The sequence below is a fragment of the Temnothorax longispinosus genome, unplaced genomic scaffold (assembly GCF_030848805.1).
Source record: "Temnothorax longispinosus isolate EJ_2023e unplaced genomic scaffold, Tlon_JGU_v1 HiC_scaffold_19, whole genome shotgun sequence".
Classification (NCBI taxonomy): domain Eukaryota; kingdom Metazoa; phylum Arthropoda; class Insecta; order Hymenoptera; family Formicidae; genus Temnothorax; species Temnothorax longispinosus.
In genome coordinates, this window is record NW_027270003.1 from 157,230 (window position 1) to 174,035 (window position 16,806).

At 36.4% G+C, this 16,806-nt stretch overlaps 1 protein-coding gene across 1 annotated transcript in view; it reads left to right on the top strand.

Moving 5' to 3' along the window:
- LOC139823803 (UDP-glycosyltransferase UGT5-like) overlaps positions 1–16,806 on the top strand; it is a 126,426-nt gene that overhangs the window by 100,889 nt on the left and 8,731 nt on the right. Inside the window, exons 3-4 of the mRNA XM_071796292.1 lie at positions 8,105–8,518; positions 10,853–11,066. Coding sequence (XP_071652393.1) covers positions 8,105–8,518; positions 10,853–11,066 — 628 coding nt within the window. The remainder of the gene's footprint in view (positions 1–8,104; positions 8,519–10,852; positions 11,067–16,806) is intronic.

Genomic DNA, 16,806 nt, shown 5'->3' on the forward strand with positions numbered 1-16,806 from the left:
TATCATATCATATCATATCATATCATATATATATATATATATATATATATATATATATATATCTCGTGAGTATTACTTGTGTCACGCTGTTTCCTTGCTCTGCAATTCGTGGAACATCATTTCTGCTGTAAGTTGCCTCCGGGCGGTTTTGTTGCAGGTTTGAGCAGGTCTTTGGTTGCTTGTTAAGAATAGATATAAGGTCTTTCTTTTCCTGCAACTTGAATATTGGATATTTCGAGATAAAGATTGCTTCTATTTTAACCTTAATCTGACTGGATTCGTCTTTTGGCGAGGATTTCTGCTGCGCATGCTCATGGTTTCCGCTTCTCATTTTTCTCTGCGCATTGCTATTGGTGGACACGTGCATGAGTCACTTCCTTCACTGCTCTCTCTCTGTATTCGGCTGCTATTGGACAGACAAAGGCGTACGACATCGATCGAACCTGCGGCATCTCTTGTGATCTTTGCGTACTTCATGCTTGCTGCATGATCAGTGTGCCTAATAGTGACTTTTAGTTTAAGTGATACTTATAACACATGCAGTTTACGTGCAGTTTAAGTGCAGAAAATCAATTGCGAACAGGTCGGTTGAGTGCGGGGAGTGCAGAAGGGTGTTTCATCCTGGTTGTATCAGGTCATATTCAGTGATTAAATACGCTGATACTTACTGCAAATCTCTACTATCGTCTTTAGATATATCTCCTCTCACACCGGGAACTGAAAAGAACGCGCAATCATTCGATTTTGAGAACATGGCCTCTTCTGTTGGCTCCCGTACTCAATCGAGCCTACAACCCACGACCAATGATCTTTTGCTGGGACTGATCGAGCAGATGAAGCAGTCTGATTCTAGGATCTCTGCTTTCATCGAAAGTCAGCAAAGAATAAATGACGAAATTAAGCAGTCAGAGTCAAGGCTCTCTGCTTTCATTGAATGTCAGCTGAAAACTAATGACGAAATCAATGGGAAACTTGATCAGTTAAATAGATTATCTGAAACTGTTGCAAGTAACACTATTTCCAGCTTAGAAAATGAGAATGCGGTTCTCAAGAGCGAATTACAAAACTTGAAAACTGCTCGGTCAACCCAACAAACTAGTGATGCGAATGAGCTTATTGTGTCGGGATTGCTTGATGCGCTTTCTGTAACTCCGTCTGTGGTTGCTCAGAACTTGCTTGCGGCTCTTGGCGCTTCCGATATTTCGCCACATATTCTTAACGTAAGAGCTGTTCGCAAACCTCTCCCGGAATCTGCTTGTGATCGACCTAAGGCTGTTGCAACTAGGAACTCTTTTATTGTCACTGTAACCTCTGGTGCCGTCCGCGATTTAATTATTTCGAAAAAACGTGCTAAGGGTGTTCTTAGGCAGGGAGAGATTTGCAGTAACGACTCCAAAAACATCGTTTATGTTAATGAATTGCTATCTAAAGATTGTTATGAATTGTTGCAACAAACTAAGCGTGTTGCTAAAGAACGTTCATGTAAGTATGTTCGGGTGAGAGATGGACGGATATGTGTGAAGCACTCTGATGGTACGCCCGTTATTTACATTGGTTCAAGTGCCGATCTTGCTAAGCTTGAATGACCATGCCGGATTTATCCACTAAAATGCTTAAAACGTAATGAATCTGAATTTCGTGTTGCTCAGTTTAACGCTAACTCTCTTCGTGGTCACATTGAGCTTGTCAGACTTCACTTTGATTCCAATCCGCATCATATTATCTCAATATCTGAAACGTGGCTTCATGAAGGTATTTCGGATGAGCTTGTGCCTTAGATGGTTATTTTTTGATTCGCCATGACCGGGTTGGGCGTATGGGAGGGGGCGTAGCCTGTTACATTCACCACTCACTTAAAGCTAAGCTGGTTGCTTCCTCTGCGGCAACTAGCATTAATGCTCCTGAATACCTCATAATTGAAATTCGATTGCTAAGTGATGAAACGGTCTTATTCGCGTCAGTTTACAGGAAACCTAAGGGCTTTCTTTTTCACGACTTTGCTCTGGCACTTACCAGTGTCTCTTATTTGTATAAGAATATTATCATAGGTGGCGATCTAAATTGTAATTTACTGGCAAATAGCTTTGAAGCGAATTACTTGCGTAATTTTATGTCGAGTCTATCTATGAATATTGTACAATCTGATGCTACGTATCATACTGCTACCACCGACTCGTGGCTTGATGTCCTAGCGGTGGATGATTGCGAGAAGGTCTTTAGATTTTCTAACTCCGAGAGCCCGTTTATTGCCGGTCATGATTTAATAGAATTGTCGCTTTTACTAGGCACTAAGCTGACGGAGCGTACTATCTCAAGGCGTTGCTATCGAGCTATATTGACACTGATGAGTTCCTGGTCCATCTTCAGTCTTTAACTGAGAGTCCTAAAGTGATGTCTTGTGTTCAAGCCACTGATCAGTCATGTGCTTCTCAAGTTGATAGATTTTGTTCAGTACTGTCCGAAACTTTACTTAATACACTTGATGGGTTTGCACCAGAGCGTGTTTTTATTATTACAAAACCTCCTGCGAGGTGGCTCACAAGTGAACTTAAGTCTAGGATTCGTATTCGCAATCATGTTTACAAGCAGGCGAAGCGGTCAAATAGTTTACTTGGTTACTCCGTCTACAGACATTTCCGCAACCAACTCAATGTGGCGTGCCAAAAGCGAATTTCAACTTAGTTCTCTCAAAAACATTACCGACACGGCTAAATTATGGAGTGAGCTTGCACGGTTGGGTCTTGTAAAGTCATCTTTAGTTTCTTCTCTACATTACTTCACACCTAATCAATTAAATTCATATTATGTCTCTTTTTCTGATTGCTCATTCGCCTTGTCTATATGATGACTTTATTTCCGCTATAGCTCAGGTTACTTGCCCATCTCAGCGTCCTGAGTTCGTTTTTTCTGTGATAACGCCTCGTACGATCTTTGAGCTGATGTTTGCGAGTTCACTTTATTCCTATGCGTCTGGTTCAGATGGTATTTCTCTTTACATTTTGCGTATGGCTTGGTCCGTGATCTCGTTGTGTTTAACGGCTCTGTTTAATCGCTCATTGGAACATTCTTCCTTTTCGTCTCAGTGGAAGCGTGCACTTATTCGCCCACTTTCGAAGATTCGCATTCTTTCATCCCCGTCAGACACGAGACCGATAGCCAATCTACCTGAACTGTCTAAAGTGCTTGAGCGGATCGTTGCTGTGCAGATTACTGAATACCTGACCAAGCATGATCTTATGAGTCCCAGACAGTCTGCGTATCGTCCGTGTCATAATACTTAGTCTGCGCTTTTGCGAGTTTGCGACGACATCAGAAAGGCGATTGATATTGGATTTATAACGATCATGATTCTCTTCGATTTCAGCAAGGCGTTCGACACGGTTCCGCATCTTAGACTCCTGATTAAACTTAAAGAGTTGGGTTTTTCCGACTCCGTTCTTATTTGGATTTTCTCATACTTTGTCGGTCGTTCTCAGGCCGTGGTGGATGGTGAAGGTAATTTTTCCTCTTGGTTGCTTACATTGTGTGGTGTTCTTCAGGGCTCTGTACTTGGTCCACCTTTGTTTATTCTTTATATTAATGACATTGGTAAGGTCTTGATTTATTCGGAACATATGATATTTGCGGATGATGTCCAGATCTTGTGCTCCTTCCGATCTTCTCCATAACCTCAACTTGATCTCCAAAGATGCTAATGCTATTTTTGACTATGCAAGGGCAAATGGTTTGAAATTGAATTCTGCTAAATCTAAGGTAATAATATTTGGTAGCGAGACAAATATCAATAATATTGATCTGAGCCTTCTACCACCCATTGTTGTCAATGATACGCCTTTGCCATATGTAAATGAGGTGAGGAACCTCGGAGTCTTTCTTCAGTCCAATCTTTCTTGGAATAAGCATGTCTCGCAAAGAGTTCACCATTCGTTGCACAAGCTGAAATTCAACAAAAACTCTCTTTCCACGGAACTCAGAATCAAGCTAGTAATGACTTTGGTACTACCTCACTTAGATTACTGCTGCCTTATATATCATAGCTTGAGTAAGGAACTTAATCTGAAATTGCAGAGACTTTGTGAATACCTGTATCAGATTTATTTACAATTTGCGGAGAGATGAGCACATAACGCAGTATAGACGACGCCTTGATTGGCTTTCTGTAGAGAACAGAAGACGATATTTTCTTGGCTGTCAGATGTTTCGAATAATTTACATGGGATCGCCAACGTATTTGAGTGAACTTTTTACCCCACTTGATCCATCACTCAGAAGATCTAATCGACTAGCTAATTCTTCTACGCAATTATTTCATACTTCAACTTTCAGAACTGAAATGTATAGAAATTCCTTTCAGATATCGGCAATCTAATTTTGGCACTCTCTTCCAGGTAATATCACGTCAGCAACTTCTTTTGCAACTTTCAAGAGTCTTCTTTGTAATTACTTATTTTTATCCGAATTCGCATGTTAAGTTCTTATTTTATATTTATCTCCTCTAGTTTTTAGCTTTTTCCTTAGTGTTAAGCTGCGTTTAGTTCTAAGCTGCGTTTAATTAATTTCCTTCTGTATTATTTTTTCCTAGTATATTAAGTAGCGTATAGTTTTAAGTTGCATGTACACTATTCAATGTATTATTTAGTTTGTTTTTATATTGTTATAATGTTATGCTTTCCTTGCCCTTTAGCTTCGCTTGGGCATAATATATTAATCTCTCTCTCTCTCTCTCTCTCTCTCTCTCTCTCTCTCTCTCTCTCTCTCTCTCTCTCTCTCTCTCTCTCTCTCTCTCTCTCTCTCTCTCTCTCTCTCTCTCTCTCTCTCCCTCTCCCTCCCTCCCTCCCTTCCTCCCTCCCTCCCTCCCTCTCTCCCTCCCCCCTAGACTCAGATGAAGGACCACTACACTGATTGCAAAAAAAAAAATTTTTAACGAAGTAAATACATTTACTTAAAATTATTATTTTTTATTAAAGTAAACATTTATTTATATTTAAATAAAAATATGTAATTTTTAATAAATATATGTGTATATTATATTAGATTATAAATAAGCTGTTAGAAGCCATTTAATTAATATTTACTTTGGATGAAAATAATTTTTTTCTCAGTGTATTTCCAACATCTGTTAAACTCTAACTGACTATTAACTTTTCAGAATAGTCAATAAAATTGGCTATTTTGAAAAGTTAACTGTCAATTAGAGGTTAACGAACGTTGGAAATAGTGACTTCCAAATACAGTCTTGTATAAAAACAAGAGGATGAAATATTGACCGATTTAAAACACTAAAACTTACATTTGGCAACAGCACGAGTCGCGTCGATTCTACTTATTTGCTCTTGACATGAACGCTGCGTATAGATATGTATATCACACGTTAGCAAAAGAACTGTGTATTAAAATAAATTTTGTTTCTTTATATTAACAACAATTATTTTTATTGTAAAACATTAATTTATTATAGAATAAAAAAAAAAGTAATTGATTGGGGTACTTGAACTCGAGTCTACAAGTTATGAGGCCATATTGACTACGCCACAAATACTCATTGTATGTCAAACATTCTAATAAATTCAACTAAATTCGCCACAAAATTGATTATTAAAATATTTCGGAAATAATTGATCGTTGGCAGCCAAAAAGGGTATCATTACATTCGGGGAAACTTTTTTTGTAATTCTACAAAGTTCTTTGAAATCGGTGGAGTTCGGTTCTGAGCCTTCCTTTGTAAAATGTTTCGCGAATTTTAATCGTTTACTGCGATTAGTTGCATTTACCCAGAACTTTTTCCTTGCAACACGGCCATGATATCTATAATCTCGCAGCACACATTTCGAACCTTAGAAACGTGTCTATCGCGATTTTCAAGTGCGGCTGTAATCTTTGTTGGCACTTGTTTTTCGGTCTATCTTAATTTGACGGATTATAAAATGTTTGTCGGTTTTGCTTACACGGAGAAAATTGTTACGGTTGTTACAACAATGTTCTCTATGATTAAAAGAGAAATGTATGTAAATTCAAGTTAAATTGATATTACATTCAATGTAGCTGTTAAGATATGCCCATTTATACAGTTGTCATAACCGTAGTTCTTACGATACGTAACATTCGGTTATAATACCCTCGTATATGGTTGCCTCAACCAAAGGATTATTGCTATCCCTCTTATGTGGTCTGCAGCACAACTATTATGGTTGAGAGATCCATAAGATATAGCTGCACGGTACAGCACTGAATCACTGCATGATTGAGAGTTTAGTTCCATTGCGCGCGCAAAAGAATTTCTGCATAGAATAAAGCGGATTTGATAAGGATGTTTTAACTTTAAGGCCTATCTACATAAGACGCAGAACGCGAGTCGCAAGCACACACACACACAGTCTACATGTCAATCTAACCTCTTTGTGTATAGAGGTTAGATTGACATGTAGACTGTGTGTCTTGCGACTCGCGTTCTGCGTCTTATGTAGATAGGCCTTTATAAATATACTTTTTTCATAAATATATTTACGAACACAAAATTTCGTATAATGAGCCGACACTGGTTTCTGACATTCACCCGACATTATAAGAAATATTATATCATATATCCAATTCAAAATTTTATTACTCTTTTTAAACTGAATTTGTTTCTTAAGATGATTTTTGAAAAATTATATATTTGCGCTGGTTGACATATGTAGACTAAATATAACACTAACATTAATTAAGAAGTGGTCTACCACGTAAGGCAGTTGGCTCACGATCCAGAGGTCCCGAGTTCGAATCCCACCAAGGTAAGTGTGTTTTTATATGTGTTTTTAAATACGAGAAAATATTTATAATTATAGACTGGCATCTTAAGAAACAAATTTAGTTAAAAAATAGTAATAAAATTTCGAAATAAATAATTTTTTTTGGTCGGGTGAATATTTGTTCATTATGGTTGTAACATCCATATATTATGGTTGCAACATCCATATAGTAGCTACCCTCACTAAAGTTAGGGCAACCATATGGAAACCATATGGAAACCATAGGTCACTTCCAGAGTACTATGGTTTCCATAACCCTTTTGTATGGATGGGCGAAAATTAACAGCATTATTCTGTTGTAGCAACCGTAACTTTTTCTCCGTGTAAGATTTGTGGCTTTAAGATTACGACTCCTCGGTTTGTTTTGCACTGTTGTTTTTTTACAAAAATGATCAATTATCGATTGAATTGTCGATAGGGGTTTGTCGACGAGTTGAGCAATTCTCGAAGAGATTTACATTGATTATATGTACTTCAATAATAATTTTTCGTTTTTCTTCGTTTGTTTCCCTGCGTTTGCGACCCATTTTGCTTAAATAATGCAGTAATACTAATATTATTTGTTCTTTAAAAGTCATAATTGGGAAGCATAACCTACTGTCTAATGTAAACAAAATAGCTGCCCCTGAATAATCATATTCACGATCATACAAGCTCAATTTCTTAACTGTACAAATACTTTGTATGCATCCAATTAGTACAATTTTTTATTTATTATCAGGACAAAATATTTTAAATTACATCCTTTAGTTGAAATACTAAAAAAAAATCTATTCTGTTCGTTGTTAATAAATTGTAACTCATATACTTAGAAACCCATTTCGTTGAATCAACTAAATTCTTGTTTGAATATGAGCAAACAAATTCTTCAGTTAATATAAAAAAAATTTGTTTTATATAACAAAAAATTTAGTTATGTTAAAAAATTTTTGTTATGTCAACCAAATTTTTTGTTAGATTAACTAAAGAATTTGTTTGCCCATATCCAAACAAAGATTTAGTTGATTCAACGAAATGGGTTTTCAGTGTATATAATATATATATATATATATATATATATACATATATGTGTGTATATATATATATATATATATATATATATATATATTTCAAAAATAAAATTAAAAAAAAATCTACTTTATACGAATACTTTTTGCACTCACTGGACACTCACTGAACTACACATTAGAAAATGAAATCAATTAAGTGTTTGTTTTGCAAAATAGTACTTAAATTACTTTCTTTTATTTATTTATTACGATGTAATAGCTATTTAGTTTTAGCTTCTTTCATTGTATGTAGATATTATTTTTTAGGTTGCTAAAGGTAGGCCACCCATAGTAGGCTATGTTCTATATAGTCTTGCACCTTGGCTGAAGGATTACGTCGGTGGTCCAAGTTATCCGACTGTTCGAACCCACCATGCATCCATTGCGAAACCTGAAAATTTGTGGCTGAGGACATGGAATGCTCTATATTTTATTGTCAATGATCTCATAAGATATTACTATTACTTCCCTATTATTCAACGACTTACTGAGGAATATGTAGGCCATGCAATCAGGCCATTACATGAAATAGAAAAAGACAGAATTAACATAGTACTAATTAATAGTCATCCTGCGTTCGAGCCTGCGATCCCATTGCCGCCAAACACTCTGGAGATCGCAGGTCTAAATGTCCAAGCCGTGCAACCAATTGCCGGCGAGATAATTGTGACGTATTCTGAGGTAAGAGAAATTATACTTTTTGAGAAACACAATTTAACAAAAAATGGAATTAGAATATTATAGGAATAGAAACTGTGTATACTGAAATGTTATAATTTTAACGAAACTCTGTCGTGTGTTTAACGGTCAAATTATTATCTAGATTTTATCTGTATTCGAAGATTCTCGAATTAGGATTTATCATTCCTTCTTGTGTGGCACAGATATTTCTGTTTTATTCAGGATATTGTAACAAATACTAGCTATATTTTGAGACAAGGCCTATTCTTTTCAATAACTTACTTTAATAATTTATATGAATAGAGCCAACACCTAACGCGGTCGGGTCCATGACTGTTAGGGCTCAGAAAATTTAAATCTTCGTTACAGTATTAACATTTACGTATTTGTAGTCAAAGATGGGCGCCAACTAATTTCACGAAAATTAGAAACGTTAAATAAGATTATAATTGAATGGAACTCAGGGGTGGGAAGTTGGAAGGACCCATTATTTAATTTAACCGACTGAAAACTAAAATTCACTTACTTACGTTCTCAAATGAACAAATTAGGTCAGTTGACTATTTCTGTCTCTCCTTTAAACGTGAATATTCCTTGAAAATATATTGACTTCGTATATGGAACAGGAGCTCAGCAGTACGGAATAAGAAGAGCGTTATCGAAACCAATATATATTTACTAGTTACTTTGCAGACATCGTTGGTACAATATCAATATTCGATTTACAAGTTACTCCGCAGACATCGTTGGTACAATATCAATATTCGATTTACAAGTTACTTCGCCGACACCCAATATTAATAATCGACTTATTCACGCGACGTTCAGACCAAGAGTGATCGGTCTCGTTTTTCGCCGGCAACTCCTTGCGGTCCGGGAGAGCAAGGGGAAGTCGCCACAGGCCGACGTTCATTGGCTGTCGGACGATGTGTAGTTACCGGCACAGCCGTCGAAGCCTGTTCGGTAGTAATATTGGACCTAGCGCTAAGTTGCCTTATTTAACGCGAAAATGTGGACTGCGGGACGTTGGGCGCAGAACATCCTGTTACAATTTTAATTAGCAAAACTGTGACTAAATTATTAGATCTAGCAAAATCTGTAATTTTGCTTGTATTAAATCAATATAATAACAATAATATTGTATAACAATTTTATGTATAATAATTGTGATAAGCTCAAATGATTAGAAATCAAACATATAAGGATAGGGCACAGAGCCGCAACAAGATGTTCGCATTAATTTATTTTTAATTTTAATAGATATTTTTCAACCATAATAACTGCGCGCTGACTAATTGTCAGACTTGCAACACAGTTGTAATTGGAGTAAAATCCCCTCCTTCTCCCTAATTAAATCAATTCGATTTAATTTTGATGCTAAGCATCTAAATAACTATAAAGAAGTTATTGTAAAAAATTTTATTATTATTATACGCGGGCTTAAGTATGCGGTTCTACAATAATAATATTAGGTTATTGTTATAAATATTATCACATGCCTCAGTGGTCAAATTGGTACGACGCCTTCACGGAATGAAGGAGGTTCAAGGTTCAAACCCTGGCTGAGATAATATTTTTCGCAATAATTTCTTTACAGTTATTTAGATGCTTAGCATCAAAATTAAATCGAATTGATTTAATTAGGGGGGGGGGGGAGATTTTACTCCTATTACAACTGTGTTGCAAGTCTGACAATTAGTCAGCGCGCAGTTATTATGGTTGAAAAATATCTATTAAAATTAAAAATTTTATGTATATTTCCAAATTGATTAAATTTTGCATGCGTTTATTTCTCATACAATTTGCACATATATATATGTAGATACCTATACATATAACTATAAACTCAGACAACATGCATGTATGAAAAACGTAATAAAAACGGTTTTTAGACGTGGGTGCTAGTGTAGGAATTAAATATATAAAAAATATATTTTAAATATGCTATATTTTCAACATCTTTATAATTGAATATAAGTAACGATCACGTATGTGATATAATATAATTTTTATTTATTAAATTATTATTAATTAATTTCTGTAAGAATCAGTAAATTTGAAACTGAGGATAAATATTGTTTTGCATATTGCTAAATTTGGAAACGTAAAGATATTTTTTACAAAAATATTATACTTATAACAATGATTTTTATAAGAAAATTAACTGTCGAGTATGAATCTTATTTGAATAAATTTATAATACAATTTTTTGCTTTTACTATTACATATATACAATCTGCTTGAAAACATATTGGTTATATACGATTATGTTTTGGGATTAAGATACGTATCTTTGTACAACATCAAAATGTTTAGTTTACCATTATTTTGCAGGATGTGCGCGTATTTCTCGACGAAGCAAAGAATGGAGCTATTGTAATATCGTTAGGAACAAATGTGAAATGGAAAGATGTCGGCCTAGACAAGATTAAAATTGTTATACTGGCTTTGTCGCAACGAGTGCTGTGGAAGCTAGATATTGATGTGCCATTTGAGATACCGAATAACGTAATGGTTGTGAAATGGATGCCGCAAAGCGAAGTTTTATGTACGTTTCTCAATTTCTAGGAGAATACGCACGGAAAAAAGTAGATAAATTTAGTCGTGAAATATGGATATTATGACTAACATTTTTGCAGCAAGAGCTATAATTTAGCAATAGTAGTAAAACCTTTTGTTTTTGCTGCAAAAATATAGCTTTTGCTGCAAAAAATGTTAGTTATCCATATTTTACGACTAGATTTAGCAATAGTAGCTACTCTTTTTTTTCGTGCAAGAAACATAAGATACATATTTTTTATTTTCTAGTAATATTTGTTTAATTAGCCATTGCCTTTCGTACATTCTCTTATCAACGTGAAAAATTCTTATAATTAAGTTTAAGATTTCTCTATTAACCATTAGAATATCTATAATTTTGAGTTTTAGATATTATTGTAATATACCATTCTCAAAATAGCATTGAGCAAAATGAAATGTATAATTGTGAGTATTACTTACTTTTACGTAATACATATTCAAATTGTTACATCAACCATCCGTGTTTTGGTAAAATATCAGTAGACATGAAAACATCGCATATATGTACAAATATTTTGTGGATAGAATGGTTATTGACTATATATATATCTATATATATAAAGGAAGATGTCCTGACTGACTGACTGATTGACTCATCAACGCCCAGCCTAAACCCCTGAACCGAATTTTTACCAAAAGTATATGAAATAGGGATAGAATTTTCCGGGGAGTGCCACTATGGCTGCGGTCCACTTGACGCTACAAATGCTTCGAAGCATTCCTCTTCTCTTTTCTTTCAATGAAGAAAGAAGGAGAAGAAGAACGCTCCAAAGCATTTGTAGTGTCAAGTGGACCGCAGCCTATGTGTATAGTTTTTTGTTACCAATTTTCTGGAAACCGGTTTTTAAAATTTTTTTAATTTTTCGGGAAATAATTGACCGAATCTCAAAGAATTATAGATCAAACAGGGGTAGAATTTTCCGGGGAGTGCTATAAAGTGTATAATTTTTCGTTACCGATCTTTTTGGAAGCCGGTACCGAAATTCTTTCAATTTTTCGAGATATAATTGACTGAATCTTAAAGAATTGTATATGAAGTAGGGGTAGAATATATTTTACGGCAAGCGCCATAATGTGTACAATTTTTATTACCAATTTTTTTGGAAACCGGTTTTTTTAATTTTTCCAATTTTTCGGGAAATAATTGATTAAATCTCAAAGAATTATACATGAAGTAAAGGTAGAATTTCCCGGGGAGTGCTATAAAGTGTACTATTTTTTATTACCGATATTTTTGAAAACCGGTTCCGAATGACCGAATCTCAAAGAATTGTACATAAAGTAGGGGTTGAATTTTCCGGGGAGTGCTATCAAGTATATAATTTTTTGTTACCGATTTTTTTGGAAACTGGTATCAGAAGTTTGACAAATTTCTCGGGAAATAATTGATCGAATTTTAAAGAATTGTATTTAAAACAGGGATAAAATTTCCCGGAAAGTGCTATAAACTGTATAGTTTTTGTTACCGATCTTTTTGGGAACCGGTATCTTTTTGGAAATCGGTTACGAAATTTTTCCAGAGGAAGAAAGAGAGGGAGAGAAGGTGAGAGGGAGAGGAAAATTTTTTTACAGAGGAAGACAGAGAGGGAAAGAGAGAGAGAGAGAGAGAGAGAGAGAGAGAGAGAGAGAGAGAGATAAATAGATATAATTTATTATGCCCAAGCAAAGGCTAAGGGGCAAAAAGTAACATAGAATTACAATACTGAAGCAAATACAGCAATTTAACAGTTGCAAGATGAGGTGCAAGTGCTCTCAAACAATATTGAAGTTGGTTGTCACTTTAAGCAAGTAACGTACGATCGGCACCGTACGGTATGACATTTCATAAAATTAACAAATTGATAGATATAACATTATTCACAGAAATATACAATACAACATAAAGCAACACGAATCTATGGAACAGTAGATATAAACGAATCTATGGAACAGTAGATATAAACAACTTAAAACTACCGCACTTATAGACTAACGCACTACAAAACTAACGTACTTAAAGCTAGCCGATACAGCTAACTTGTACACTCATGTACAAATACTCGACGCATGTATTACAGGATAACGGTAATATATAATAAGCAACGATATATACATAATGCTTTATACCACATTTTGCTCTCAATCTGATTCACTACAGTGCACAACATTACGGCGATTATAACTTTACTCAGACTCGAGTTCCGATGCCAGTAAGAATAACCGTAGAAGACTTTTGAAAGATATAAAAGAAGATGCAGATGTAACGCTAGGCGGAAGAGTTTGCCAAAAATAAATAGACGAGATATGGAATGAGTTTCTATATGTGACTGTTCTATGAGCAGGCAGACTAAATGTTTGAGAAGAAGTGGCATGCCGTTCGGACCTCCTGAGTGATGGGTCAGGCAAAGTAAAAAGATCATGTAAATATAATGGGGAGCGCATGTGAATGATTCTATATCATGCAGCCGAGGAAGTAAAGCCTTCTGTTCTTAACTCGGAGCCAGCCTAGTCTCCGCCTATACGCAGTAATATGTACGTCACGCCTGAGATTGAAAATGAATCGTATACTGCAATTTACCAGCCTCTAAAGTTTTAAATTGAGCTCACTGGTTAGACTATGATATATCAAACAGCAGTAATCGATATGAGGCAAGACCAAGGTGACGACGAGCTTTACTCTCAATGCAATAGAAAGACTATTTTTATTGAACTTGATTTTATATAACGCATTATGAGCTTTGCGTGAGACAAGCGAAATGTGCTTTTTCCAAGAAAGATCAGATGTGAAGATCACCCCTAAATTCCTCACCTCAGTCACGAAAGGCAAGGGCACATTGTCTACAATGACAGGCGGTAGAGTGTCGAGGTTGATATTGCTGACATATGCCCTGCTCCCAAATACCATGACGTTGGATTTAGACGGATTAAGTTTGAGACCATTTGAGCGAGCGTAATCAAAGATAACGTTAGCATCTTTGGTGATTAGTTCGATACCTTGAAGAATGCAAGCCGGTGGACATCTGTAATAAATCTGAATGTCGTCCGCAAACATCATATGATCCGAGTAGCGCAAGACACGACCTATCGTTTACGTAGAGGGAGAACAAATGAGGGCCCAACACAGAGCCCTGAGGTACGCCACCCAGCGTAAAGAGCCAACTGGAGAGTTCGCCAGTCTCTTCCACCACAGCCTGAGACCTTCCCGTCAGATACGAGAAGAGCCATGCCAGCGCAGCATCCGAGAAGCCCAACACTTTCAGCTTCATGAGAAGTCGAAGATGCGGAACGATGTCAAAAGCCTTGCTAAAAACAAACAGCACCATGATTGTGATCAACCCCTTGTCGATACCCCAGCAAACGAAAAAAGATTAAAAAGAATGAAAACGGGATTGCCAGGAATTCCATTTTGTCCAAAAAAGGGATTGAAATAGTTTCCATTGAATTCCATTGAATTCAATACGGATTTTTAATTCCTAGTTTGGCATTCAATGGTATTCATTTCGTTAACGGAATCAATGGTATTCAATGGAATTCATGACGAAACTTTCCAATCCCTAACCTGGCATTCAGTAATTCCACGAAAATATTCATTTCGTTACGTTTTTGTGTCGGAATTGGATGGGATTCAAAAAAGACAAATTCTTTCCAAAATAAGGAATTCCATGATATTGAAACTATTTCAATCCCTTTTTTGGACAAAATGGAATTCGAAAAGTCCTTACTTGAATTTCTGGCAATCCCGTTTTAATTCTTTTCAATCTTTTTTCGTTTGCTGGGACCCTTCTTTATGTCATCACAGACTCGCAAGAGAGCAGCCTGGGTGTTGTGATCAGGTCGGTATGCAGACTGTCTGGGATTTAAGAGATTTTGATCCTCAAGATATTGTATAATCTGCGAGGCTGCAATCTTCTCAAGGATCTTCGACAGCTCAGGCAGGTTGGCTATTGGTCTCACGTCAGACGGAGACGATGGAATGCGGACTTTAGAGAAAGGGCAAATCAGAGCACGCCTCCACTCAGACGGAAAAGAGGATGTCTCCAGTGATCTATTAAACAACTCCACGAGCCATGGGCCCATGATTGACCAAGCAACACGCAGAACGAACACCATCTGCCATCTGGAATACCATCTGAGCCCGACGCATACGAGTGAAGGGGTCCATCTGCCAAGAATTTAAGGACATCACCAGGCGTAACAGTGGAAAAATTGAACTCCGGACGCCGGGACGGTCCAACAATCCGGGCCATAGCCGAGACGAAGTCCACACGAGTCCGCACGGCAATTGAGCATCATATACGGAAACAAAGTATGTGTTCAGCTGGTCAGAAGTAAAGAAGTGCAGAGGAGAAACTAAAGTCGATTTGACCAGTCCGAGACGCGCTAGTTCCCTCCATAGCTTATTTGAATCGGTGATCTTTATTAAGGAGTTGAACAGGAACTCGCTTTTTGCTCGCTTAATATCCGTATTTAGCCGATTTCTAAAGAGCCTATAGGTGGCATAGGCCTGTAAATTATTGGAACGTCTCGCATTTTTATATAGTCTGTTGCGTTCACGCAGTCGGGTTACAAGATCCTCGGCGAGCCACCGCACAGGGGGCTTCCTAATCACGAATTTTCGCAACGGGGCGTGCACATCTAGTGCTTCAATCAAGGTCTCCGACAGCACCGCGCAGAGATCGTCAATTTCAGAAACTGTCAGGTCATCTCCAATAGCCCGAATGCGCGTCAGGAACGCAGTACCCCCCACGATCAATCGCAGATGATCCCGAAACTCGTCCGCATCCATACTCCTGTAGCCCCGCCTCAAGATAGCACGCTCAGAGTCGATCCCAGACCCCAATTTGAGCGTCAGTTCAATAAGGTCATGTCCAGCTATAAATCGTTACCGATTTTTTTGGAAACCGATATTTTTTTGGAAATCGGTTACAAAATTTTTCCAGAGGGAGAAAGAGAGGGAGAGAGAGTGAGAGAAAAAGGGAAATTTTTTTAGAGAGAGAGTGAGAGAGTGAGAGAGAGAGAGAGAGAGAGACTATTCGCGTGTCTTATTACATATGTCCTCCGGGGCGAAGCCCGGGTAACCAGCTAGTATATATATAATTACAGCACAATTACATATTAAAAATAACTACAATATAAGAAAATCAATTTTTGGCCGCACGGTATACGGGAGGTTCCAGGTTCAAACCCTGGCTGGGGTAATATTTTTCGCAATAAAATTTAAAAATTATTTAATTTAGAAATTACATCAACTGATCAAAACCCATGGTCAAAATTAATAATGTCTCGATGATTGATCCGAAAAAGTGCTGTGTGAATCCGACAAACCAAGTTGGCACACAGTTTTTCAATGTTCATATCGAAAAGACGTTATAATTGCCAGTCACGGTCGATTTAAATTACTTTAATTAAAATCAATTTTTGTTGTATTAAATTAATCTGAGTATCTCGCAGTAATTTTTGGACGATTTTGTAGTTTTCTCATGCCTAAAACAATTTTAGCTTTTAATTATTACAATTACCTATATATTGTAATTCCTTTATAATAAAAGGATGATTTTTATTATAATAAAAAACTTGCCTTTTTTAAAAAAATTATACACAGACGACAAAATTGTTGATTGAAAATGTCATCAAGTCACATTAGTTTCATAAAGACATGTACAGCTAATGAAATTTTCTATCAATTTGTATTAATGTGAGATTTCCATGGTAATAGTTGAGATTTACGA